Raw genomic sequence first — 26,708 nt, 5'->3', positions numbered from 1 at the left:
ATTCTCATAAAATTGAGTGAAACTAAACAATGACAAGTCGTTCAACACTCCAATCCAGAAGGTGGCAGTAGGTATCTGTCCATCGCCCTAACAACGTAGAAGAACACAGCTTCCTGTTACTGTTATGTCACTCACTGTAAGTAATCGGTCACTTTCTACATCTGAAGTAAGTCAACCTCTTGAATACGTTTATATATTTGATTGTCAGTATAGCAGTAGTTGATATTTGTATATATTTAACTAACCAATGCTGACTGTGCAACTTTAATGTCTTTACAGGACTGAAATTTAACGAGGCAACAGTTAGCGGGTGAAGCTAACAATATCGGACAAAATGCTCTCTCGTATGTTAGTGTACCTCATCAACAACCTTCATCTCATTGACAAGTTGGCTGAGTCCCGTCCGATTCGTAGGGCAGCCCAGATAACAGCTTACGCCATCACTAAGGCTCAGATTGTCGGTCGGGACACCTCCGAGCGGGTCCTCCAGTCCCAGACGCTGCGTCAGGTCCGGGAGGAGACCGGCAGAGTCCCCGGGAACCTCGAAGAGATGAACAACCGCCTCAAGAAAGTCCGAGAAACATTTGTGAAAGAAGTGAAGGAGGGATGGAAGGACGGCTCCAGACAAATAAAAAAATAACCAGAAAAGGATTATTATATTTTTAAAGTGAATATTTGCAACATGGGACATGTTTGTAAGCCTTAAATTTTGAAGTGAGGAAGGCAGCCAAGAAGAAGGACGCGTGAACAATCTGCCTTAAACATCACACACCAACAGTCTGATGATGACCGCAGGTGGCAGAATGGTTGGTTGATAGTAATGGGCAGAAGTAAACGCATCTGCTGTCTGGCCAGATTGTTTTATGATGAACTGCAGTCAAAGAAATACAACAAATGTTTATGATAAAAAATCAAAGTGTGTATCAACTCTCTTGGCCTGCAGAGGGAAACATGGGAACATTTTATTACTGATGTGGATAGACTTGAGTGGATTTTCAAATTTAGTTGGCACCTTGGAGCTACATTTTCATAAGTGACGTGACATAAATTAGTTACACAAATGATGAAACTTTAAAAAAAAACAAACTTCCTCCCATGTGCAATAATGTATGCATGACACTGATCCTGCCAAAGAGCTTTTATAGCTCTGTGATATCAGAAAAAGAAAATTGTACATGTTTGGGAAATGTGTATATAGAGAATGTGAATTCACCTGTTAGCTGTGACTACATGAATAAAATAATTTATTATGCCAATGAGTCTTCTGATATTCTTTTCAGTCAATATTTAAAAGAGAAAAGTGATTAAAAGAAAATAAACCACGTGGGATCATTGTGTTGGCATGATGCAAGAGATGTTTAATGGGCTCTTGTTAAAAGACAGCTAATGACTGACATGAAAGCATTTACAGCCCACATGAGGTAATGGTGTAATTTCATTTTTATACTAGTAGAAATGGATATTTAAAGGCACATGACAAAAATGATCAGTGCTTTTTTTTTTTTTTTTTTTTTTTTTTTAATCATGTAGCTTTCATTATCAGTGAAAAAATCAGCCATGCAGCACCACAAGTCATGCTGCATGGCTGATTTTTCCTTTTCCTTCCAATCGTGAAGATCTGTCATAGTTTTTATGGTGTCTCAAATTAGAAATTGAATTAAATATTACAGTGCATCATCAACAATTGTTCCATAGAAGATTGACAGTAAAAAAAAAAAAAACTAAAAAAAAAAAACAATTACCATAATGTATGGTATGTAACCATTGATCTTCAGGTTACAGGACAACCAGCTCTACCACCAGAGCCACTACCAGCCCCAACCTTCTTAGTTGTTCTTCAGATATTAAAAATATGGGATCTTCTATGTTTAAGTGAACTATATTGTTATATTAACATACTTCACAGGATGCAGCATGTTAGATTTGAAATGACAGAAACTAGGTCAGGATTTTAATGTAAATTCACAGGTTCTTTCTGGGTATTCCAGCTTCCTCCTGTTTGGGGAGTGGGAGGAACCTTGGCCCCCATACTTCAAATTTTCTATGTGTCCCTTGCTCGAATACACCTGGTTTTACTAATGATCACAATGCAGATCTTGATTGGTGGTTGGATCCATTTGTTTATAATCAGGTGTGTTAGACAGGACATGGAAAATGTGCAGAATTTCAGCCCTCGAGGACCATGGTTCCCCACCACTGTGTTAGGGTTACGGTTTCTAAAATCTTCCAAAGAGTGAATGTGAGTGGTTATTTGAATATGTGTGTAGGCCTATGATGAACTGTTCCCCCCACAACCTTGAATTGGAACAAGTGGGCAGAGATTAGGGGTGTCCAAAGTCAGTCCTGCTCTGATGAACATATTCTGACAAAAATTTAGACAAAATGGCCTTAGAAACTAGTTTAAGGCTTATTTTCAGAAATATAAAATGAATCTTAACGGTGTAAATAAAATTAAAAAAAAAAAAATTTAATAGTGGATTTTGCTGGATATAACTTTAATTTTAACAAGGACAGACAGAAAGCAGCTTTACGCAGTAATACTTATGCAGACACACTGGTCTGGCAACTAAATATTAGTCACACATTACATCATTTCACACAGAAATAAATCTCTATCAGAAGGAAGAGAAAGTATTAGTCTGACAGCATGAGTCAGTACATATACACTGATATGGCACCTGAACTTCATTTAAAAATAAATCTCTCAACAGGAAAATACACAACTAATCAACATCTTAAACACATGGAATAAACGGCATCAGATAGTAGAAGCTTTTCATGATTTGAACCAAATAGGCCTGAGTTAAGAAGAGGTTTTTCCAGGAGTGAGTTGTTTTTGTTTAAAAGAAATGAGATCTAATTGTTATTTTTCACTCGTCTCATCAGTACAACAAATATTCTTTTTCTACTGTTTTTTTTTCTTTTGCATTACTGAGAAAATCTGGTTAAAAAAAAAAAGAAAAAACACCTCCCAAACTGAACTCCCAAATGAAATTAAATACATTTTTGTGTATTATTTTAAAATGGGGGAAAAAAAACTTTGAAATTGAGTTTGACTTAAATTGTTCATGTAAACAAAAATCCATATAGTCAATATAAATCATAAGATATTTCTCACTAAATCTGGTTCACCGTGGCTTGTGTCAGTTTTACTCACTCTAATTCTGTTAAAAAAAAAATCGTGAACAAAATGTCTGAAAAATGAAAGCAAACTGAATCATGTTTTGACTATCTCCTGATGATATCGTTCTAACTCAAAAGGCAGATTATAATATGAGAAAATAAAAAAGTAAAATATGTAAAGTGCGGCATTTGGCTTATTTGTTTGTAAGTAGTCTTACAGAGAGAGAGGCAGCAGAGCAGAGCAGCAAGGTGCTCTATCGACACCAAGTGTTTGGTATCTGGTTTGGCTTCAGTTACGAAAAGTTAGATTCTTACAGCTTTTAAAGGCAAAGAAATATTTTCCAGAGTGTTTTGTCATTGTGAATTATGTTTTGTGAGGGACAGTGTTGCACCAGGGTAATGTAACAGGTGGCAGCATATTCATTGATATGGCAGCACACCCTCAGTAAACAAATGGGAGCAGCACCTTTCCTCTTACTCACAATGGCTGGAAGATTTGTAGCCAACTCTTATGTCTGCCACTAAAATAAACTGTGTTTTGTACGCTTCAACACTTGCTGCAACATGATGGATCCTCCCATCATGCTGGCTTAAATTAACAATCAGGTAGAAATGATGCAAAGTGACAAAGGGGAGTGGATTCTTAAATAGCAGAACTAAGCTGCACTGGACTGAAGCTATGATGTGTGATTCAACTAGACAGCAATCAGGATGGTTAAACACTCAACATTAATGTGTGAAAAGTGATGACAGAAAGAGACAAAGAAGAGACAACTGTAGAGTGTCTGAGACTAGAGAGACAAAAGGGAATGTAGATGAATAAGGAATTACAAGAAATAAGTCCTGGAGAAGAGGATAACCAGCGGTGTGGTATCATTACATCCAGGTATTGGTCAGCATGAGGCTGATTAGGGCCATCAGCAGCAGCCACACAGATGACACAGCTGCAAATGAAGTCAGGAAAAAACACAAAAAGGTTATTGGTAAGGCCTGGTTTTTGAAAGATAAATGCAGATTTTAACAAGTAGAAAGTTCCCTTGATATTATTATTATTATTATTATTATTATTATTTATGTACACTAACCCTTTATCCTTGCCAGTCTGCTTATCATTTTATGTACATCAAGTGAACTTTATGTATCAAACACAAGCACTGATTTTTCTGTTAAACTTTACCACAGAGACTCTTAACAGCTTCATTTCAGCTTTTCCAATATTTCACTTGACAATTAAAACGAAAAAATTCAAAAGCTTACAAATGAGAACATGGATAACATTTCCCCTTGTAGCTTCATATCTTTAAAGATATTATTCCGTCTGACAAATATCCCCCAAAATGTCAAACTACTACTTTAGGTCAATTAAGAACATCCTGTTAACTTTTACCTGTGTTCGTTGAGTTGCACTCCATGTCAACCAGTGAGTTCAAATATCCCTGACCCAGCCACTGTTCATAGGTTTTTCTGTCAGCAACACCCACAATGTGAACAGTAGAGTCTTTGAAGATGAGATCTGTGCCACTGTACGCCTGAGAGTCAAACATCTTGAAATCGGGACCAACATCACTTCCAAAATGTGTCTATGGAGGGGAAAAAATGCGGGGATTAGACACAAGGAGAAACTTAAACAATACTGATGCAATATGCAACAATATTTCCCTCTAATGTTTATATTTTAATAGTTGTAAAAACACAGTAGTTTATAATACATTATAGAACACATACAAGTCCCCAAAAAGGGAGCTGTTGCATTCTTACATAGCACTGTTGGAACCCATGCCATCATATTTTCTTTGCTTTTGACTTTTCTCCAAAAGAAAAATTTGTTATGTGGATCCAGTTGTACTTGCCAAATTATTTCTTAAAGACAAATGTATTGTAGCTTGTGAAGACTTACCTGTGCATGATCCAGGAGCCCATAGACTGCATGGATATTGGTGTCTGGTCGTACCATTACAGCATGAGCAGGGACTCTGGCCAGGTTACAGTACTTGTACTGTGTGACCTCGGCTTTAGTTCCCTGAGAACAGAGTAGCTGGAAGTCTTTGGACTGGAGATCTGTAGCCCATGATTCAGATGACTGACCTGAAATAGCAAAATCAGGGCACCTCTTCATAAAATTTCCAAGACTTTTAAAGCTGAATGTTAGAGAAACTTGTCTTACCATCAGTGTTTTGAAAAACAGTGGAATGTTTGACAAAAGACACATCTCCTTTACCAGTAGCCATACACCTATATGAACAAGTTAACACAAAGACGCACAGTTCAAATAACTTCCTGACTGAAAACAAACTCCTTATCAACATTTTGTTAAGTATCCAAAGCTAAATAATAGATATATTTATTATATTTAGTGCGCATAGATAGATAGATAGAATCAGATCAACATTATGAGATATGTAGTGCTAATGGCATGTAATATTTAAAGATCCATAAGTCACATAGTTTATATATACTTTGTTATACATCATGTACAAGTTTTAGATACATCCACTCGAGGAAAATATTATCAGATTGGGCACAAAGTAACAAATACAAGCACTCAGACACACCTGCCAAGCCATTGTCATCTTGATTTCTAAATGATCCCTATCTCCCAATAGTAAAAACATGGGTGGGGAACCTTGGTCCTTGTCCTTTTCAATGTCTCCCTGTTCCAACACACCAGATTCAAATGAATGAATCACTCTGTGGATCTTGAAAAGCTGTTGGATCCATTTGATATGAATCAGGTGTGCTGGACAAGGGATAGATGGGAAACTTGCAGGATTCCAGCCCTCATGTATACCAGGGTTCCCCACCCCTGCTAGAAAACATTCCTGGATCCAGGCGGTGATCTGGATCACTCACAAAATCTAAATCCCCTGTTCTTTCTTTTCATTTCTGTAAAAGAAATGTTAAAAGAGACAGGTGCTGCCTAAAACATAACATCTGCCTTGGTGGAGGTAATGAATGACTTATATAGTACTACAACATGTAACATATAGCATCTGCACATCCATGCCCAGCTCCAGTGAAATATGTCTTTGTCATAAAGTCCAGGGATTGGAGATATTCTTACTACCTGAAGGCTCCATCGTATCCATCATACAGGTCTTTTCCCTTCTCACATTTGTTCTTTCCTGAACTGTCTCCCACACACAGATCACATAAGCTGCGAGGGAAAGCTGGTTGATTGGCCCCAGGTACACAGCTCTGGTTGAAGAATTCTCCCACCGCTAAGCATCATGGGAAACAGGAAATGAAAAAAAGTGAGCGTGGCAGGAAAATACAGGGTTAGATTAGATAATTAATAGCTGCTCTATCTGAAGTGCTATGGACAGCATGATTTGAATAACTTTGGGGATTTTCATACCAGGAAAAAAAATCCTGCTTGTGGATTTTGCGGATTTCAGATTGTCTCACTTAATTTGGGACTTTAAGGCTTCAAACATCATTGCTGAGGTTATAATAAGTTTTATGGGAAATGCAAAATATGAATTAAAGATTCCCTTTACAAGGTATGAAAAGCTATAAGTAAACTGTAGCTGTTATTAATTGTCGTTAATTGTTAAGCCAAATCCATGCAAGTTGATGGAAACATCTTTGGTAGTTTTGGGCACTGTGAGAAACAATTAAAAACCTGTTTTTCCTGTTTAGGAGTGCAATAAAATAAAACCAGTGTTGAGAAACTAGGAGTTAATTTTCTAAAAAAAAAAAAAATAGAATTTGTTACAGATAAAAAAGACTATCTTGCTTTTGATTGTGAAATTGTCCTTATTTTCACTTTTTTTTCACTGGGAATTCTGTGGATATTGGTTAAGTGATCACATAATCACATCGCACCTGCACCAAGAAATATATATTTATAAGACACACTGTAAAATGTCTGAGTTTTTTTTAACTTAATAATTTATCTAAAAAGACCAAAGATTCAATTAAACACCCAAATAGCTGAAAACCCACACACTCATACCAACCTTGTGGTATCTGACAATGCTGAGGGCGGATCAGGTGTCTTTCCATCAGTGTTGACACGGGAATGTTCCAGCCAGCCGTGCGACCATATCCAGTGTGACAGGAGTGTTTGCCACGCAAGTCATCAAGGTTACGGATGTCAGTACGAGTCTTTTTCACCACTGCTACTGCGTAGTACACTGAGCCATCACGATCATCTAGATATATATATATATATAACAATAACATATCAGGTGATTGCCCTTTAAGTATGTGAGCTCTGAGAAATAAGAATATGTGATAATGTCTAAGTGACCTGTGTAACTCTCAGCAGCAGCAGGGACTAAGCCATAGTTTTTGCCTGCTGTGTAGATGTAACCTCCATCTAGGGTGATGGCATCAGCCTCTTTGTTCTACAGAAATACAAAGGGGAAAATTGGATCAAGATGCTAGAAACTTAGTAAAATAGAGAAAAATTTTAGTTTATTTCTTTGTATTTTTCCCATTATCTCCAATTTTAACATGAACAGATCAGCAGTTCAACATCTGTTACCTTGATTCTCTCCATGCAGTCAGTCACAGAGTCGCCGTACACACAGTTGACAGTTGGTGTCAGGCCTTTACTTTGGAAGGCCACACCCATATCAGCACACTTCTGCTGCTCACCGCTGGACAATACACACCAACGCAGAACTTTGGGGATATCTGTTATAAAGATAAACAGATGGGTACACAGGTAATTAATCACATTTCACCTGCCTGTCTGCTTAAATGTAATAGCTTAGTGCTGGCTTTGCAAGACAAAAAAATACTTTAAAAATAAAGATCCCACTTGCTCTTCTTTGCTCATACTGATATTTAGAAAAAAACAAAAAAGCTCTCCTTCAAACATTTGAATTTACTGCAGATTAAGCTATCAATTCTATACTTTTGGTTTTTTGATCAGTGCTGTGCAGACATGCCTCACCTTCAGGTTTACAGTCCATGGCCTTCATAGTGTTATAATAGATGTCACCCATCCACCTCTTTGGATCTTCTGACTCAACCCTCACAAACATCACAGTGGACTCGGAGAAAAGGACAGTTCCTCCTCCATACTCCGCAGAAGAGAACATGTTGAAATTGGATTTTGCCTGGAATCATAAGTTACTCTTGAATTATGAATCATCAATATAATTGCCTGTGAGAAGGTTATTTTACAAAAAGTATTGATACGTTGTTTTAGTGTTGAAATCATAGACCGTGTATGAAAAGAAAAGTTGAAATAAAACACCCCATTACAGGCTTTTTTGTTTGTAACTCCTTTAATGCAAAGTGAACAATTGAAATTTTGGCTTATGAAACAGAAAAATAAATAAATGTAAACTATTTTTGATCAACAATCCTTCACTTCAACCTAATACTCAATTTTGCAGAGAAAATAAGCGTCTTTTATTTCATAGATAAATAAAACTTGTAGCAATCTAACCTGACTTGTGTAAAATTCCAGATGTGTTTAGACTCAAATGACATCTTGATATTCCAAATGTGCAGAAATGCAACCAAATGGATCAATGTGGTGTGACTGACTAACAAAGTACTCCTGACACTGAGTGCTGCTGCTCAGGGTCCTATTTTGACTTACCAGACCTTCACTCAACATGTTAAACACCACAGAGGGAGAGATGTCACTTCTAACCACGATGCCACGAAATGGGATGCGAACGAGATGGCACCTTTTCCACTCAGTGACAGGAGCTCTGGTGCCATCGCGGCACAGCAACTCGTAGTCTGATGACTGAAATGTCTGTGCCCATTCGGGACCATTACCTAGGGAAAATCAAACTGGTAAGCTTAAAATTCATAAGAGACACTAGTTGCTATAATAACTCTTAAAAACATTACCATCTGTGTTCTCCTTAACAGTTGTGTGTTTGATAAAGGCCACCTCTCCTGCATCTTCAGCCAAACACCTTCAAGAATAGAATAGAATAGAATAGAATAGAATAGAATAGAATAGAATAAAAACACAGCTGTTTAGATTTTAAACAAGCAGCATTTTCAGCATATCCCACCAACAAATGTGTGTGTGTAACCTCTCTGCTAAAAATAGGTTGTGTCTGTCTCGGATACTGATCTTCTTCATTGAGCACTGAGCACTGAGTACTCACTACACTAAGATCTTGCATGCAAATATATAAGTATGTAAATAGCACTCTTTACACACGGTACTCTATACAACCTATGCCAGGGTTACTCATTCGAATAACGTGCTAGATTGTGGTTCTTGTAGGACCAAAGTGGGTTTGTGTATAGAAAGTCCAGTCCCCGAGAGTCTATTCTTCAACTTTTAGATGCATCCTTTCTTTAACATCTTAAGACCAAAGCAGTTTTTTTTACATGCATTTTTTGTTGACAAAAAGCTGTTGAGGAGAGCCATTAAATTTGACGCAGGTGTGTTGGAGCAGGAAGACATATAACCTGCAGTGTTGCAGCTCTTGAGGAATAGAGTTGGAGACACCATTTTTAATGGTTTCACTAAAATCAGTTATCATCAGTCAAGAAAATAATGATTGTTCCTAAAGGAATCAATAAAAATCACAGTGTATTTGTTAGCCCAAGCAGCTATTGACTTCAGTTTAGAACAAAATGAGAAACACAAGAAATATTCCCTCACTGAAGTAGCTGAAAGTATTTATCTAATTTACACTAGTGCTTAATTTAATCTTTCTAGCTCCAGTGCCTTTTGCATTTCATTGTTATTTCATTTATTAATTTTCAGCAATAATGTATATTATTATAGATGAAAAAAATAGACTTAAAGTGTCATGCATCTGAGTAAAAGTGTCTGCATTCATTTGGTGGATAAACAAACCTCACCTGAAAGCTCCTTCGTAGCTGAAGTATCTCTCATTATTGCTCATCTCACACTTGTGTTGTCCGTTATTGTCTCCTTTGCACAGCTCACACAGAGATGCAGGATCAGGCTGGGTAGCTCCAGGGATACAACTTGCACTGAAGAAATTTGCCACACCTGATCACAGACACACACATACACACTCAAAAGTTGCCCAATACCTATAATAATTTTTTTTTCACAAATTATGTCTCTTTAAGAACATTTCCTGGTTGTCTGTCAGAGTCATCCATACTGTGATTCTCTCTTATTAAGCACATATTGAAATCTTAAACATGTCTTTCCTACCATGTGGGATGTTGCAGCCAATCACAGACATGTAGCCTTGGTCTATGAGGTATCCTACTGGCATAGTCCAGCCCGCAGTTCGACCTTTCCCAGTGTGGCAGCTCTTCTTTCCTGCCAGGTTGTGGATGTTGATCCCAGAGTTTGCTTTCTTTACAACTGCAACTGCATAGTAGGAGGCAGCATCTGGGGAAGCAACAGCATGGTGAAAGACTAACTTCTGCATGCACTTGAAGAACCCTGTTATCATGAATTATCCTGCACTCTTATCATCAGGGAAAGGAACGATGATCTAGAAGGTCAAAGTACAGCCAATCACTCCACATCCACATGATGTAGCTATATTTCCCCATGCAAGACAGTAAAAAAGGGTTACTGGGTGTGATAAAGCTCTTATTTCTACAATTATTATTATGGAAGACCAAAACTGCCAAAATAACAACAACCACAGCAATAATCATATTATTATTATTATTATTATTATTATTATTATTATTATTATTATTATTATTATTATTATTATACTTTTGTATTATTATTATTATCAATAATAATAATAATAATAATAATACAAAAGTACAAAAAACTATATGAAGAACTGATTATATAAATTAAATAAACTACACAACAAAATTTCAAAATCTATGTTCCATCAAGAAATGTATAAAATGTAACCTAAATTTATTTTTCTAAATTTTCATTTTCAACCATTTTTATTTAACTTTGCATCAATACAATACTCCTATTTGTTTACTTCCGTGTTTAGTTTTATTGATTTATTTGGTGCTCTATGATGTCCTTTATTTTTACTTCTGCATTCATTTTCCTTTTAAAATTTTTTATCCCCCAATATATTTTTTCCAATCTTGCATGTTCTTCTTCCATTAATTTTTCCTCAACTCTTATTTATTTCTCTGTTTTTGTTTTTTTTTTTATGTTTGTTTGTTTGTTTTTTCCCCTACTGTATTGTTTCTGCCTAATTAAGTAAATGGTGACGAGAGCAGCAGCAGCTGTTGGGGACGGGGTTTGAAAGGAAGGGGAACGGTAATTAAGGGAAGGTTCTCCGAAGATTTGTTGCAACCTTCAGCAAATGTTTGTGAACTGTTTAGAAACGTTTTCCTCTCTACAATCCAGTATCACAGCCAATTTGACCAGAACCATCAACCAGTCATTTTGTTACTTCAGCATGTCTGCAGCTACAGCTGCAGATACTGCATCCACACCAAAGAGTAAACAGTCACTGTGTTATTTTCAGTTAAGAGAGCAACATACTAATGGCTATGGTTACATTATGTTTTTAATTATTAAATAAGTATTTAGAATTAAACAATTCCAAAATAAAGTATTCTCCCTTGCATTTAGATGGAAAACTAATTCTTTACATTAAATCTGGGGGTCAGGAAGTTCTCTGACTGGACAGGCAGCAGACATGATGTAGTTGTTTCTACTGGAAAATACTTCACTTCCTGCTTCTTTTAGGCTACAACATGGAAGACCACATAATAAGTACAATTTTGACTTGATTTTGATTATAACTTTGACGCACAAGCTTGACAGAAGCTCACTACTTCACTTTTTCAGCAGCTGAGGAAGAGATAAAGCACCGGAGAAGGGAGTCAGAAGACAGTGCGGAATATGTAAATCATATTTATGTATGTTAATATGTAACATATGTTCTGCTCATATTTAAGTTAATATGGGCAGAACAACCCATATTAACTTAAAGCAGAATGAATGTAGGCAAGATAGAGGAATTGATCAGTTTGGATTTGCAGTGGGAATAAACCAGGCCCATACTTTAATTTAATTGTGAATTGTCATTTTCATTCAGAATCAGGTGTTTACGTGGTCATTTTTAATCTTTTTAAAGCAGATTTGACATTTATTCTTAATTAAAGAGAAATTAAAACTCTTATGTAAATGTGAACAGACAAAATCAACCCACTAAACAAAACAGAGAGTAACTGTGATGATACACCATTGCTGTTAAGCTTGATAAGGTTTATATACTTTAAATAGGATTTTTACTCTAAACTTGAATCTTACCCCCATTGGTAGTCTTTGATTCACTTGCGGCCATCTTGAAAGTGCCTCCGGTTTTCATTGCATTGTAGATGTCAGTTGAAAACATGGACAAAGCATCAGCTTCTTTCTTCTGCAGAGTGCAGCACAAAAAAAATCTTATAAACTTGGGGCGGCTGTAGCTCAGGAGGAAGAGCAGTTGTCCTTCAACAGGTAAGTTGAGGGATCAATTCCAGGCTTCCCCTGAAATGCCGAAGTGTCCTAGGGCAAGACACTGAACCCCAAACTGCCCCCCAATGTGCCTATCGGGGTATAAGTGTGTAGAATGAGTGTGTGTGTGAATGGGTGAATGTGACAAGTAGTGTAAAGCACTTTGAGTGGTCTGTATGACTAGAAAAGCGCTATAGAAGTACAAGTCCATTTAAAGAATCAAACATTTAAATGCAAACATCTTATCATCAGATCTAATTTAATTTTCATTTGGTGAACACAAATGTAATTGTGTACTAAAGTGCACATTAACTAATAAACATGCAATGTTGCATCACAATTTTCTGACAAAGATTACCGTTGTTCAGTCTAATCAATTAAAGATTATTCAAACATTTAAATACTTCGTCACTAAGAGATACTTTACAAATGGTGTCAGTAGACTAAACACACTTTTGAATCCTTAATTTCAATTCAGATTTTTTTTTTTTTTTACATGAACATCAAGTCATACTGTCATTCATTTTCAGGTAACTGGGACATCCTATCAAATCTCTTTCAATGCCTAAATCATAAATGAACCAGCTGTCGTTTTTGGATAACAATTTAATTTTATGGCAATTTTTTTCTTATCTGGTACATAACTGCTTGTTTTGTTACTCAGTAGTGTTTAATTAAACTTTAGTGAGTTTCCAAATAGTGCTAATAAATGGCTGCATTTATTTAATTCAAAATTCTTGTTATTAAAATTGCACCTGTAGTTTCTGAATGCAGCCCTCCACTGTTGTTCCTGGGACGCAACTGAGGAGGGGATGAATGGAGACATCGGCAAATGCCTGGGACATGGCCTGACATTTCCTTTGCTCAGGGTCTGAGACGGTGCACCACCTTATGCTGCGTTGGCAAAACACTGTAAGGGCAGAGATGGGTGGAGAAATTACTGAAATTAAATCTAATCATCCAAGAAAATAATCCTATTTTTCTGGAATTTCTGTCACAGCAAAGTAGTTCAACTGAAACTGTTAATATTAGCTGGACAAATACTTTGTGTTCTCTTAACATGGATATTCTACAAAGGTGATAACGTACAGTTTGAAGAAACATTTGTGGAATGCAGAACTTTTGGGTTAAACTGATTGAGGTAATACCAAATATACACACTATCATATATCAAAGAAAGCCTGTGAAAACTTGTAAGCTTTTATATTAATTAAAAAAAAAATGTAGTCCTTACCAGTATGTGTTACTAGCAGCAAAGTTCCCACAGTCCTCCACATGGCCATGGCCTCAGTCACACTCTCACTCACTCTTAGATAAATAAGCCTTAGTGGTTCTCCTCCAATATATATATGATGATTCTTGTGTCAAAGTCCTTCTTCTATCTCCAAGATCCGGCTTAAAGTCCTCATGTAATACTCAGATGAGCCTGCGATTTACTGATTTACAACCCAGTCACCAACAAAATGCGATTAAAGGAGTTTTTGAGGCTAAGTTGATGAAGTAGAGTTCCTGCCTGTGTACCTGGTGTGACACGTCTCTGCTGCTGCCATCTGGCTGCAGGCCAAACTTTGGACAGAGGAGCCTTTTACAGTCTGGACTCCACCTTTGCTTTCCTCACACGCTTCTGCTTCACTTCTGCTTTTCCACCGATGCACCATAGGAAAGAAGGATTCAGGCCTACACAGTGTCTGTTGGCGACTCATTCAGCAGCAGTTTAGAAAAAATGTGTAGTGACTGTGTACTTGCTTACTTTAAAAACCCACATATCTGACTGAAAGGTTTTTTTTTTGTGTGTGACTGTGAGCAGAAGAGACAGGAAGTTAAGCTGTTTACCCTGTTCTGTTCGATGTTAGAAAGCACAAGTGAGGTAAACAGACTGTTGCAGATCCGAGATTTAAGAGCCTACTAAAGACAATTAACAGAAAAATATGCAAAACTTAAATTACAAAAAAAAAAAACAAACTTCAAATGATTAATTTGATTCATATCATGGGCCGTATACAGTATTATGCTTATTTGTGTTTTTACCAACTGGAATTGATGTCAATGCATGTTTAAACCTATGGAGAGATCTGGTATTTGACCAGATATGTACCAATGTTAAATGTAACTCCACCAGCAAATTTTACCCCCATATTGTGACAAAGTCATGGAATAATAATCAGATGGAACATTTTACTGATTTTCCACCTGCACTTAAAATTGCATATCAGATATATTAGAGTTTTAAAACCTAAAATACCTTTTTCCAGAACTCTGTTACTTTTCACACAAACTCCAGGGTGTTCATTTGACATCCCAGTTACCTGACGATGTCTTTGATGCATAAATAATCTAAATAAGTGGTTAAACAGTGGTCAGCTCATCCAAGTCTAAAACTCCTTTACATTTTATAGTTTCAGTTCTTTCTGTGCTGATTTCTTTTACTGCTGTCATCTATGGTCGTCATGTGACATGCTTAATTTTCTAGCCATGCTTAATGCAAGTGTTTATATCTGTACATCTGCTTGTTGTAACTTTTTAATCAGAATGTCTCAACTTTACAAATTGATTTAACATTCAGTTCACTAAGTTTATAACATTTATAACAATATTCTTTCGTGTCTAAAAAAAACTTACAAATAAATTAATACATTATGTATCTAAAACCCATCTGGTGAAATTATGGCTATGATGACACATGGTTCATTAATTTATTTGCTATACCACTTACCAAAATACGATTTAAGGATCATGGCGAAGTTGGAGCCTATCTTAGCAATCAACCTGTAAGAGGCAGGGTGCACCTTGAACAGGTAACCAGCCCATCATGGGGCCAAACAACCATTTATGCTTGCATTCATTCCTAGGGAGACTAGTTATCAGTTTAACCCAACATAACTAATGTTGGTGGGAAGAAGCCGCAGTACCCAGGGAGAACCTGCAACCTTGAAAGAAAATTTAAAGTCTGCACAGAAAGGCTACTGATCAAACCTTCCCCCAGTCATCGGTGAAACCAGCAACTTTCTTTCTGTGAGGCCGCCGTGCTAATCATGACACATGAATGTGATAATAACATATTTCTGCAAACTTTAGGTGAAACACAGGAAGGCAGCCTGGTCATAAAAAACAAATTGCTCTAATTTTTGTACCATGTTCAGGTTCACATTTCAACATTTCAGTCCTGCATTGCTGAAGAGATTATTAAAGACTGTAACAGCATCTGCGATGCCATGAGTCAAATTTGTTGAACACTTGTTTGTTTTGAGAAGAATCTACAGTTTTTACTTTATTTAATTCCCTCTTCTCTTTTTATTTCAGGATTTGCCCACATAAGCATGCAGAGTATTAGGAGTCATTGTCTGTGACCTGCACAAACCTTTTTACCTAACAGTAAATATAACACCTTTGGCATTTGTGTTTTGTGAATTCAAAAATAAAAAGTGTCAAAGATAAAAAGTATATAAATAACAGCTCAGTGTCATATGTTACAAAATGCTGGTATGTGCACTTGACACACACATGACTGAGTCAGGATGTAATGTGATGACAGCTGAACTGGGGAATCACCACTGCAATATTTCTCTTTAACAATGCCAGTTGATCACATCTGACATTAAATATTAAACTTGTGTTAAAAATTATATTGCAACTGTATAGTTTTAAAAGTCATTTTTCCTTCTTGAAATAGCTGACACATGAGCTGCTTATAAACAAAATGCTTGTCAAGGTCAAGTAGCTTGACAAGCATTTTTAGTCACGTACAACAAGTCTTGCAGGGTGTTTGGGTAAGACAGTTAAAAAAGATTTTTATAAGCTGTTTGGAGCTGTTTTCTAAGCTGTTTTTTATTTATTTATTTATTTTTTTAAAGAATAGGACTTTCGTTCTTCTCACATCCTGAGTTTTGCAACCAGTTTTGATTTTATAGCATTGCAAGCCGTACATCTGCTTACTCTTGCAGTGAACACATAAACCGGACGAACTAAAGGAATATAAAATATGGACCTTGGACCTGATATGATGAAAAAGATTTAAAGTACCAGTGGAAATGATAGTTGAACAAAGACTATTCATTGTATGAAAATTAAAGAAAAAACTAAAAGTAAAAAAGTTCACAATGTTTGTTTCGGGTCACCTATGTCCCTAAAATTATTCCTTTGTCCTTTTTAGACCTTCACTCTGAAGTGTTCATTAGGATTATTTTTATGCCTGAACATGCCCCAAAGCTCACCGAAGTTGGCATATCCTCCCAAGTGAACATTTATGTATTTGGATGTGCTCGAGTATGTTAGAAAAAACATGTGTCACCTATTGTAGTAACCCAGTCACTGCTCTTTATCAGTCTTTTTGAAATTTGATATGCATGTTGTTTATGCCAGGCTGGGTCTCTTTCTGCTTTTAAATCTGCTCTTAAGAGTCGCTTTTTTTCACTGGCTTTTTATTCATTTTAATGTTTTTTTTTATTGTTATATAGAGTATTACTGTGATTAGTAATTTTATTTATCTTTTGTAATATATTTTTTATTCTGTGGTATAATGTTGTTGCGCTTTGGTCATCTGTGTTGTTTTTATAAATGAAGTTGGATTGGATGCCTGGGTGAACAAGAAAACCCTTGTAAGAGTGCTGCTGTGAATCTAACAGGAAATTTGCCATTTTAGGTCAAAGTGGTAATTTTGGCGATTTACTGACATTGCATTTGAATGGACTCTTTCAAGAGATGTCACTGTACTGCCATCAAAACTGGTCAGCATGTTCTGAAGACATGTTTAATTACAATTCTTTAAAAACATTTACAAAAGAGTTGGTATTCAGCAGGGGTGGGTCTAGCGGTTGTCTATATAAAAAGGCTTTGTTGATGTCCAAGGACAATAAAGCCTTTGTTTAGACTGAGTTCTCTGTAGTTTTCTTAGCATTGCTTGGCTTGGAAATGATCAAAGAAATGTATTAAATAATTTTGCATTGAAAAAAAATTAATAGTTTTATTGAGTAGTGAATGTATGTTTTTTTTTTTTTTTTTTTTTTGCTTTGAGATGTTTTGAGTTTCTGTTGCTTTTAAATAAGTCATTGTGCTGAGAAAAAAAACACACATCAGACATCAGTCAACAGAGACCATTACAAACCCACAATAGAGGTGAAATTAAAGGAAAATATATTAATATTTACAGATATTGTAGAGTATTCACATTCATACACAATCCACAAAGCAAAAGAAAACAAACAAAAAAAATATCTGGTCTTTAGTCAAGGGAATTCAGTAAATCTCAATAGACTTTCATGAATTTATTTATTTTCGTACCAAAATAGGCAGTTAGAGCAGGGATAAATATATAATATGCTAGATATAGATCTATCTTTATAATATATGTTTTGCATCAGTGCTTTACTCTAACATACAGTGGCATGGTCCCCTGGCTAAAACACACCGCCAGAGTCATACAGAGAGTCTGCTTTAGTCAGCTGACGAATCCCATTCTTCTCCTCCAATTAGTGTCTGGGATCACACAAGGACAGAAATTTAGTTTAGCTTGACATTCTGCAGGAAAACAATAAAACTTTTAAAAAATGTGGTGACAATGATCTATTATTGGGGTCTGTAAGAGCTACAGTGCTGTCAAATCAGTCTATCTGTATGCCTCTGGTCCTCCAGTCAGCTTGGAGGAGTCACCTTGGGGTTGAGGGTGGAAATGGGAAGTGAGTGGCTGACAAGGTCCATACAGGGGCTGCATCACTGAAAGCATCTCAAATGTAAATATCATCACATTTCAGGTTAGTCTGATTCATGATCTCAGCATTCAGTGTGTTACTCTTTGGGTCATACAAGTTGATCTGGACATTATGCAGAGAGTTCTCATTGATGGCAACGTTCAGTGGGATCATGACAATAATTTGGATAATGAAATTTTGAGTTGGATATTTCAGTTTAAAAAAAACTCAATATAATTGTACGAAGCGGTGATGGGGTGCAGTAAAGACACACATGGGATTAGTTTGTAAGTTGTGGCTGTGCAGCATGAAAAACAGAAAAGCCATCCAGTGGATGAGTCGATTGTGAAACTCTTACACACAATGTACATCTGTTGTCATTAAATACTAGACATTCAGAAAGTGAGACACATGGAAATTCTGTACCCAAAAACTGCTCGCTGATCTCTTTTATGATCACTGAATAAATGCATGTGTGTGTGTGAGATGGTGTGTGTCATGTCAAAAAACCTGAAACACCAAGAAGGAATCTGCTTGTGTCATATCAGATGCCTTTAGGAAACCACTGCTCATTAGTGCAACTACAGTAAAAGCTTTAACAGAGATGCTGATCATTATGATCACAATGATGGTGCTGATGATGCAGATGATGCACTGTTTAAATATAGTTTAACTAATGCCACGGACGTGGACAGAAGATGGGGACACAGATGAAGGTGTGAAACAGAGGAGGAAGAGGACAGAAAAGGCAGCAAAGCCCTTATCAAGACTTAAGACAGAAGACATCCAGGTTTTTATTTAGACAAGCTGGGCCTATTTCTATCACATTTTAGTTTAAATTTAGACTTGAGTAGAAAAAACAAAAGTGATTCTTCCTAAAAAATAAAGCCATTTATCAAATTCATTAAAATGTTCTTTAACTTTAGGAGTCAGTAAAAGTTGCTTTTGCCATTTAATTCCATTTGGCTGAAATATTTGATTGATTCACTATATGTTCATCTCTTTTCATTATATATTTATATTATATTTTACATTTTGCAAACAGCAAGACTGCATGAGATAGTTTGTTTTGATTAATATCTTTTATTCAGTTTTAAGCTTTTGTGTATTGCTCCATATTTTTTTATACAAGATTTTATTACTTTTATTATATTTTACTGAAGACTTAGATTGAAGATTAAATTTGTGTCTAATTTGCTTTTTCTATTCTTACAGTACCTTTGATTAATCAAGTGATTACATAAAGAATCCTTACATGAAAAAAAAAAAATCATGGTTATTTGTTTTTTTTTAACATGTGACATAAGATGAGTAAAATAAACAGTCAACATCATAGTTGAGCATGTTCACCTCTGAGCTGCAACATGTTCAAAAATAGATTAGACACATGGCGTATTATACAAAACAAACGAGAGGAACCCTTCCTGTTAGACTGCAGGGTGGATGTGTTCGAGGAGTGATTGGGAATAAGAACAATGTTTCCTACGATCATTTTTAATTATTGTTATTTTAGGTGCCTAAGTTCACACAAACAATCACATCTATGTGCTTCACAGTGAGTGCCTGGATCCTGCACTCATAATAGTAAAAAAAAATTGACTTTAGATCACTGGGTACATATAGTACTTAATGGTCCCCATCTTAGACACAAAGTGGAAGGTCAATAATAATTTGGTTTTGTGGAAGAAATGACATTGCTAGTGCTGATGGAGTTGTAAAGGCTATTTAGCTCACAATGGAAGATTTTCAACAGGCACTGATGTCACAAAGACAGCCTTTGAAGCTGTAAATATTTGCATTAGTGTAACAACTTTAACCACAGTGATATCATGAATGTATTATAGTTATTTTAAAATATCTAAAAGGGTAGTTTTGATCTATAGAGATCTTGTCTAGATCATTTAACACCAGAAGGTGAGTTTAAAAGCTGCTTACTTTTTACTTTTTACTTTTACAGGGTCCACCTAAAATTAAAACATCTGATCAATCTGTCCTGATCCATACAAAAAATATTTACTTCTTTGAGCCATCAGGAATATGAAAAATACAGGCCCAGAACTCCAAGTAGCCTGAACCGCTATGAGGTTTGCTTCAACTCGAAATAAACAAAAACTCTCAACGCTCTAATTGAAGTTGTTGACTAAAGTCTACTTTAGTTTTTCTATTCAACTTGAAGTCCTGCTTGAAGTGTCTCAGTTTAAAAAATCTTTTACTGATTCATATTTTTTTCTGTGTTGCATTTCTATACACTCATTGCTAAATACTTTGGCCTTCCATTCTAAAATGTTGAGGAGCATTTTAATTACAATAGTCATTTTCAACTCCTATCTAAAGGCTGTGGACAGTAAACAGAGTAAGGAGAAGGATGGATGATATGACAAAAAAAAGGGAACAAGAAAGAGAAACTTAACAGAAGTGATGCCATGAGAAAGACAGACAAACAGGGAATTAGATCAAGATTTTGTCCCAAAAACATGCTCTTAAAGCTACAGCGTGCAAAAGTCTGCCTTTTGGTGACAATATTATCATTACAAACCCATACATGAATGCATTACCCTTTGTTAATATGAAAACAACAACAACAACAACAACAATAAGAACAGCAATGAAATAAATCAGATAATGGTACATGTCGCCTTGATTTGAACCTTAAACATTAAGGAACTGCGCTGTAGGAAGATCCACCAATAGGCTGCTGGACAGGCATAAGCTCCTCCCACTTTAGGAATGAGCAGTCCCAGATAGTCCCAGCCACACAGACGTCATGCACTTGTGTAAATATGCATGTGTGTTGCAATGTAAGAGAGAGGAAGCAGGCTGATAATAGAAAATTAGAGACGGGGAAGTGTTGAGAGATTGACGTGTTGATGAGTAAATTGTGTGTGTATGTGTGTGTGTGTGTGTGTTAATTCAAAGTCGCTCCTTGGTGGGCACCCAGATGTAAGGACCAGACTGCTCCTCAATGATTTGCTTGACATGCGAGTAAACTTCCTCTAGAGAAGAGCCTTGGACTATAGCTGCAAGAGACACATGCAAAGAGCAGTTAAATGACCTACAGATATGCTCACAAGTCAGACTGCATAGTTAACAATTAAGTAATGATTCAGTAAGGAATTTAACAAAATAAATAAATATAATAACATTTAATAATGACATTTCTGCAGTAAGGTAAAGTGGCTTAATTTGTAAAGCGCATTTAATCTCCAAGGCAATTTATTATGTTCTACATAAAGCATTAAAAGCATAAAAGCGATGAGCAAAAGAACTTTGAAAAAGTACATTAAAAAAATGAAGTATTAAAACAAACTAGAGACTAAGAATAAGTAAATAAAATACATCAGGGTCAGTGCCGTGGTGTGGCCAAATGCCTAATTAGCAGACATCAAAACGGTTATGTAGTGCCAGGAAGTCGTGGAAACTTTTGGAAGACAGCATTTTCTACTGTTTTGCAAAGGATGGAGAGGTTTAATATTAGCCTATTGTGAGGTGTTGAAGTTATTTTTTTTTCTCTAGAAGCAGCTGTCATCAATGCTGTTTTTAGAGTCTGAGGGAAGACATTATATGTCAAGCCTGACTTTGTCTCCAGGGAAGAAAATATCATAACCACACTTTTCTTTATATGTTTTCACAGAGAGTGAGAGACAGTAAAAGAAGTAAAAAAAAAAAAGAAAAGAAAAATATAAAAGAAAAAGTCCAGGTTATTATTTTACATGAGAAACTACTAAGCTGTTTTACAAAGTAGAAAAATATATATATATATATTTTAATCCAAACAGTTGCAATGAAAATAGAAACATTATCATAATATGTTTTAATCATGGTGTCCAGTCCAACCTTTATAGTATTGCAGCTGATTGGTTATTACAGTGTTTTAGCACTACAATAAGGTGTTAGGACACACTCTGGATTTTTGCCATAAACTTAAACTATACATATATACATATATATATATATACATATATATATATACATATGTATATATGTGTGTGTGTGTGTGTGCTTGACTAACCTGTGAAGTACTCTGTGAACTCCTGCTCCAGTCTGACGGCTCTGTCAAAGGTTTTTCTTGCCTGCTCCTCAGTCAAACGCTTGTTCATCTCTCTACAGAAAACAGATGCAGAACTTGCAATGAGTAACATGATTATAATAGATTATTTAGAATGTCTTTTGCATTCCTAAAAGTTCATGAAAGTGTCACAGATTCCCTGTTACTGCTCATAATTTAGCTTTAGTTACAAAAGTGTTGCAGTGAAGCATCACCCACTACTGAAAGATGTTAGTCTACGTAGACGGTGCAATTATAAAAGTTAAAAGTTGGCGGCTTTGAAAAAGAAACATTCAGACATTTCCATTTTAATAACAGCTGAAGAGCCTTTTTGTACTCATTGGGAACATGTGATGATTTAAAATAAAATAAAAAGCCCTTTGGTGGGACTGTTCAGTTTAAATCTAAGGTATTGTCTTTCTTTTGTGGGGAGTGGGGGTAAATGCCTCTGACACTTACAGGATGTTGTCGACATTGCGTGGTCTAATGAGGATTGCGATAGGGTGGAGACCTGCCATCTGAAGCCGTTTGATGGCATTCCCTGATACGTCCAGTATGCAGTGTTTACCCTGCAAGACACACATGAAGACAATCAATCACTGAGCGGCTTTGTAGACCCTGCCGTCTCCCCTCTGTATATCTGTCATCTCACCTTGTCAGCGATCTCTCTGACAGACTGTATGCTGGTTCCATACAGATGGTTATTATACTGTCCCGCCTCAATGAACTTGTGTTCCTGGATTTCTCGCTCCATAAGCTCTCTGGAGGACATGAAGTGGTAATCCCTGCCGTCCACCTCGTAGTCTCGTCGCGGCCGCGTCGTGTCTGAGGATCAGAAGTTTTATGTAGATTCAAATAAATATAAGGTTTTCATGGACATAAAAAATACCAAATATAAATATTAGCAGACACTTTCCCTAAAACATTTACAACAACCAGTAAAAAAACATAAGCAGTGGATCAAGTACAGAGAATGGTGCTCAATTTCTTTTTACCAAATTCCTTCTGTGTGATCCCAGATTTGACCATTTACTTTTATTCACATTCTTCCAATTGATGTTTATGAGCTTCCAAATTTGTCACAAAAAGTGAGGAAAATATTAGTTCATCTGGTGTGTTGCTAGTCATCTGATAAAAAAAAGTGTTTGCTTAGTAAAAAAAAAATTAGAAACAAAGTAAGTTTAATGCTGACTTGTTTATATCATTCTAACAGAAAACCTCCACAAAACATTTATGGGGATAAAAAAAATAGTTTTAATCAAGGGCATTCTTTATTCTTTCAGTTTTAGAGATGGTTTCCGTGTACGTGTGTTTTAGCGTGTGTGTTTCTGGAACCCCATAAACAATCCCTTAGATTTGTCAGTATCATAAAACGGATTTTATAGTTTTCACATTGCATTTCAAAGTCAAACTTTTAAACTTGCTCTATGTGCAGTTCAACTGGCATATGCAAGTTTCTGCTGGGTTTATAAGCACCCAGAAGGAGTTTATCATGAAGTGAAGAAACTCACGTGGGACACAGGAACCAAACTTGTCTGGGAACTCGGAAATAAGGTCATCATTGATACGATCTTTCATTGGTCCAAGCACAATAACCGGCCGTGTGTAATTAACTGAAAACAGAGAGTTTGAGATCCATGTAAAAACAATTGGAAAGTTATGCATTTGTAGCACTGAATTAAGTAATTCTCCCTTAAAACTCCGTCTTTTATTCCTGTTGCATTAAAAATGAAGCGATTCTATTTGTAGTCTAACCGACTGCTTATAACTTGCAACGTACCTCCCAAAAAATGTAAGACTTAACATAATAATATACAACATAATCTGGCCAGCTTTATTTAACAGACAGCTTTTTAAGTGACAGGACCCAGATTTCATCTCTTCCAGCAATTGCTAACATCTAAACAAATAAACTTTGAATAATTATAATAAAAATGAGTATGTGGGCACTGACCTTCCTGTTGCATGACAGGTTGGTAAGTGAGGAAGGTCTCTTCCTGACCAGCTGTTTAGAAAAACACAAATGAAGGAGAAATTTAGAGACACTGGTTTTATTACTGACACCGCGTTATGTTCTTACCGTTTTCTACCTTTGGAATAGACCTCTCCATCAGCTTTGGAAACTAAGAGAGAAGTAACTTTCACACAAGCACACGCATGCACATTAATCTCCCATAATCACACCACACAAAGACAAATGGACATGAGTCAATAACACACACAAGCACACTGGGGTTTGAAATGAAACCCTAAAGTCAACATAATAAATAAACACAGTGGAGGTAGAAGATGTAGGGACAGAAGAAAGAGAAGAGGGGAAAAGTCAGGAAGACAGGGGAGGGTCTACACTTACAGGAACTACTCTCACTATCGCTGGTGCCAGAGGTTACCAGCTCTGGAAGGACAAGACAGGTCAAAGTCAGCAACACACACATTCACACACAAATACACAAACTTACATTCATTCCTTAGACAAATTTTCACTTAAAAAAAAAAAAAAAAAAAAAAATATATATATATATATATATACATATATATGTATGATGTCTTCTTCTGTTCAGCCATTGTAGGCAATGTTATGTGTAAAAGCAACAAAGAAAAAGAAGACTAATCAACAAACATCTGAGCCCAAAAGCCTGTGGAAGAAAACAGGTAACAACTTCCTTTACGATTTCTATTCGATTACGCTGCAACACTGTAGTCTAATCTAAATCAGTTGGACAATAATTTTAGATCATTTTTTGTTCTAAACACATCTAAATTAGAGTAGATTGTTTAAAAAAAAAGACTTAACGTACAAAACAAATAATTTTATAAAAAACAGCTTTATATTTTGCAGGTCTGTGAAGTATTTCTTTATTAAATGAGTAACTAGTATCCACTAGATTCAGTGACTACTAATATGTACTAAGTGGAAGGAACAGGAGAGAGTTTTTATTTTCTGTTTTGTGCATTTACATTTTTCTGTTTTACTTAAAGTTCAGTCCAGTCAGAACAGGAGGCAGTAAAAGACTTGAATTTCTGTTGGATTATAATAACTTGCAGTTACATGTTGACCAGCAGGTGTCAGCAATGAAGACAATACCTACCTTTGTCCTCCTGGTCCTGCAGAGACACAGAAAGATGGAGAATATTTAACATTACAATAAAGATCAGCATAACATCTATTAATCATAAAAAAAAAAAATCCTTGTTTAAAAGTATGCACATTTGAATATGTATATATGAGTATATCAATGAATGTATACATAATTCTGTTGAAGCACGGTTGAAAAGCAATTTCTCACTTCCAGTGGTTAAATTTCATAGAATTTTTATTTACATTTAGATTAAAGTTATTTCTGTGACCATTGGAAGTTTTTCTTTCATTGACCGAAGGGTAGCAACAAATTTGTCCACGTCTGTAGATGCGGTGACTGAGCAAAACTAATTTGCAGCCTCAGTGTATCACAATGGCTGTGTGAGTGGGTGTGATGATTTTTAATTATCACGCAGAGTTGTTGATTCACACTGTGCAAGGAAAATAGAGAGTGAGAGCAAGCTGACAGTGATATCAATAGCTTGTGTTAAACCCGTGTGTCACACTGTGAGATGTAATTAGAATCACGTTGATGGCTCCCCTACCAACTTGCACTGAAACTTTCATGAAGTTCAGACATCTAATAAACTGCAACTTGATTTCAATCAATTGTTGAACTGTGAAACACGTCTTGTAGTAACAAGAGATGTTGATCCTACTGAGGCCTGCATTGTTTGTAACAAAAATAATAAATAATACTGTATATTATACATATAGTACAAGTCTCTGTAGTGAGGGAGTACAATATTTCAGTTCTTCTGTATTTTCTGACATATGGTGAATTGACAACTCAAGTTTTGAATCTTGAATGTTCTAGCTATTGCTGCCACTGATTTCTGTTTCTAATCTAGTCATTAGCTCTTACAGTAAAATCAGGTTCAAGATTTACGATCAGAACTTAATCTTAGGGCCTGTAAGAAAAGTGAACACTCACCGATTTTTCCTGTGACCTTGTCACTCTGACTGTCTTTAGTCTCAACTTCTCCTTCTTCTCTGCTCTGTAAAGCAAACAATAACATGAAGATATATGCAGAGAGAGGGTACAAATACGTTCCCACATAAGATATCTTTGGTGTCAAGACAAAAACTTGAAACTCACAAAACTCCTTAAACTTAAAAGTCATTACGTTGTAGCTTAAAAAAACACTGAGACTATCAAGCCACGTCAACCTGACAAATCATGTTTCATATTTTTTTGCTTCTATGTATGAACTAAGCCAACATTTTAGACAGTACTGGGTGTCCAAGGAGTCTCTTTGCAGTTTAAAAGACAACTGATTACATAATGTTAATCAGGTTTGTTCTGTGTATTCAGTGGTTATCAAAGCTTTTAATCATATTTCGTTTTTATTTATTAGGTTCTAAAAAGGTTCTGATAAATAAAACCATGCAAATGGCTAGTCCCCAGGAAAAGGCACAATGTGTATT

General features: G+C 36.0%; 3 protein-coding genes across 4 annotated transcripts in view; 1 reads left to right on the top strand and 2 right to left on the bottom strand.

The window, feature by feature from the left end:
* The first annotated feature begins 85 nt into the window (after positions 1 to 85).
* On the top strand, positions 86 to 1,250 carry LOC306759663 (protein NCBP2AS2-like). 2 transcript variants are annotated; one of them, XM_079245364.1, is made up of 2 exons: positions 86 to 166; positions 280 to 1,250. In XM_079245364.1, exon 2 carries the CDS (start codon positions 335 to 337, stop codon positions 638 to 640), a length of 306 nt encoding a protein of 101 aa, XP_079101490.1. In that variant the 5' UTR covers positions 86 to 166; positions 280 to 334; the 3' UTR covers positions 641 to 1,250. The 2 variants fall into 2 exon arrangements, with proteins under 2 accessions (XP_079101490.1, XP_079101491.1); XM_079245365.1 differs by having other exon boundaries at positions 96 to 136.
* A 2,749-nt stretch (positions 1,251 to 3,999) lies between these two features.
* Positions 4,000 to 13,755, bottom strand: meltf (melanotransferrin; the record flags this gene model as incomplete). The annotated part of the gene is made up of 16 exons (XM_079245329.1): positions 4,000 to 4,067; positions 4,511 to 4,703; positions 5,021 to 5,208; positions 5,288 to 5,355; positions 6,188 to 6,341; positions 7,083 to 7,277; positions 7,376 to 7,472; positions 7,613 to 7,764; positions 8,027 to 8,192; positions 8,684 to 8,868; positions 8,944 to 9,011; positions 9,919 to 10,072; positions 10,244 to 10,426; positions 12,287 to 12,395; positions 13,228 to 13,382; positions 13,707 to 13,755. 16 exons carry the CDS (start codon positions 13,753 to 13,755, stop codon positions 4,000 to 4,002), a joined length of 2,184 nt encoding a protein of 727 aa, XP_079101455.1.
* A 3,918-nt stretch (positions 13,756 to 17,673) lies between these two features.
* LOC306759244 (disks large homolog 4-like) overlaps positions 17,674 to 26,708 on the bottom strand; it is a 111,891-nt gene continuing 102,856 nt past the window's right edge. The window contains exons 16-23 of the mRNA XM_079244814.1: positions 26,215 to 26,278; positions 25,291 to 25,306; positions 24,156 to 24,206; positions 23,713 to 23,814; positions 22,854 to 23,026; positions 22,661 to 22,770; positions 22,166 to 22,257; positions 17,674 to 21,173 (exon numbers count right to left, since the gene is read on the bottom strand). Of these exons, the coding sequence (XP_079100940.1) occupies positions 21,067 to 21,173; positions 22,166 to 22,257; positions 22,661 to 22,770; positions 22,854 to 23,026; positions 23,713 to 23,814; positions 24,156 to 24,206; positions 25,291 to 25,306; positions 26,215 to 26,278 (715 nt within the window). The 3' untranslated portion in view covers positions 17,674 to 21,066. The remainder of the gene's footprint in view (positions 21,174 to 22,165; positions 22,258 to 22,660; positions 22,771 to 22,853; positions 23,027 to 23,712; positions 23,815 to 24,155; positions 24,207 to 25,290; positions 25,307 to 26,214; positions 26,279 to 26,708) is intronic.

The sequence above is a fragment of the Telmatherina bonti genome, assembly GCF_933228915.1.
Source record: "Telmatherina bonti genome assembly, chromosome: 8".
NCBI classification, from domain to species: domain Eukaryota; kingdom Metazoa; phylum Chordata; class Actinopteri; order Atheriniformes; family Telmatherinidae; genus Telmatherina; species Telmatherina bonti.
The sequence above is the reverse complement of the archived record's forward strand: the minus strand, read 5'-3'. Positions and strand labels throughout refer to the sequence as shown.

Excerpts from the sequence above, each read along its gene's own strand:
- LOC306759663 (XM_079245364.1), top strand. The coding sequence starts at position 335 with ATGCTCTCTCGTATGTTAGTGTACCTCATCAACAACCTTCATCTCATT.